The sequence below is a fragment of the Mandrillus leucophaeus genome, unplaced genomic scaffold (assembly GCF_000951045.1).
Source record: "Mandrillus leucophaeus isolate KB7577 unplaced genomic scaffold, Mleu.le_1.0 Scaffold58, whole genome shotgun sequence".
NCBI classification, from domain to species: Eukaryota; Metazoa; Chordata; class Mammalia; order Primates; family Cercopithecidae; genus Mandrillus; species Mandrillus leucophaeus.
In genome coordinates this window covers 2,271,221-2,271,593 of record NW_012106252.1, presented here as the reverse complement: position 1 = coordinate 2,271,593, position 373 = coordinate 2,271,221, and the positions used below count along the sequence as shown (strand labels likewise).

Genomic DNA, 373 nt, shown 5'->3' with positions numbered 1-373 from the left:
TTAGAGGTTTAGTCCAGCTGCATCATGCATCTGAGGTCTGAATACTGGAAAGAGATCCACGGGAAAAATGAGTGGTATGAAATGTAGATGGATGCCCTTTCACCAGTTGCTTAGTGGAATAACAGGATAATAAACTGGTGGCCATTTAACACATGGACAAGTTGGTATAAATGACACTTTCGTATTGGTGTGATGGTGGCTGGCTCATGGTTGATAGTCCAATATGAGGTTCAATAAGAGGATCCACAGCAGCTGGGGCGGCAGCAAGTTGTACGGCAGCAGGTGGTCTGACAGCAGAGTGGGCGGCAGCAGCTGGACACACCACAGGTGGGGCGGCAGGTGGTCTGACAGCAGACTGGGCGGCAGCAGCTGG

The 373-nt window shown here is 50.7% G+C and overlaps 1 protein-coding gene across 1 annotated transcript in view; it reads right to left on the bottom strand.

Moving 5' to 3' along the window:
• Nucleotides 1-230: 230 nt before the first annotated feature.
• LOC105552999 (keratin-associated protein 4-1) overlaps nt 231-373 on the bottom strand; it is a 528-nt gene continuing 385 nt past the window's right edge. Inside the window, exon 2 of the mRNA XM_011998886.1 lies at nt 231-355. Coding sequence (XP_011854276.1) covers nt 231-355 — 125 coding nt within the window. The remainder of the gene's footprint in view (nt 356-373) is intronic.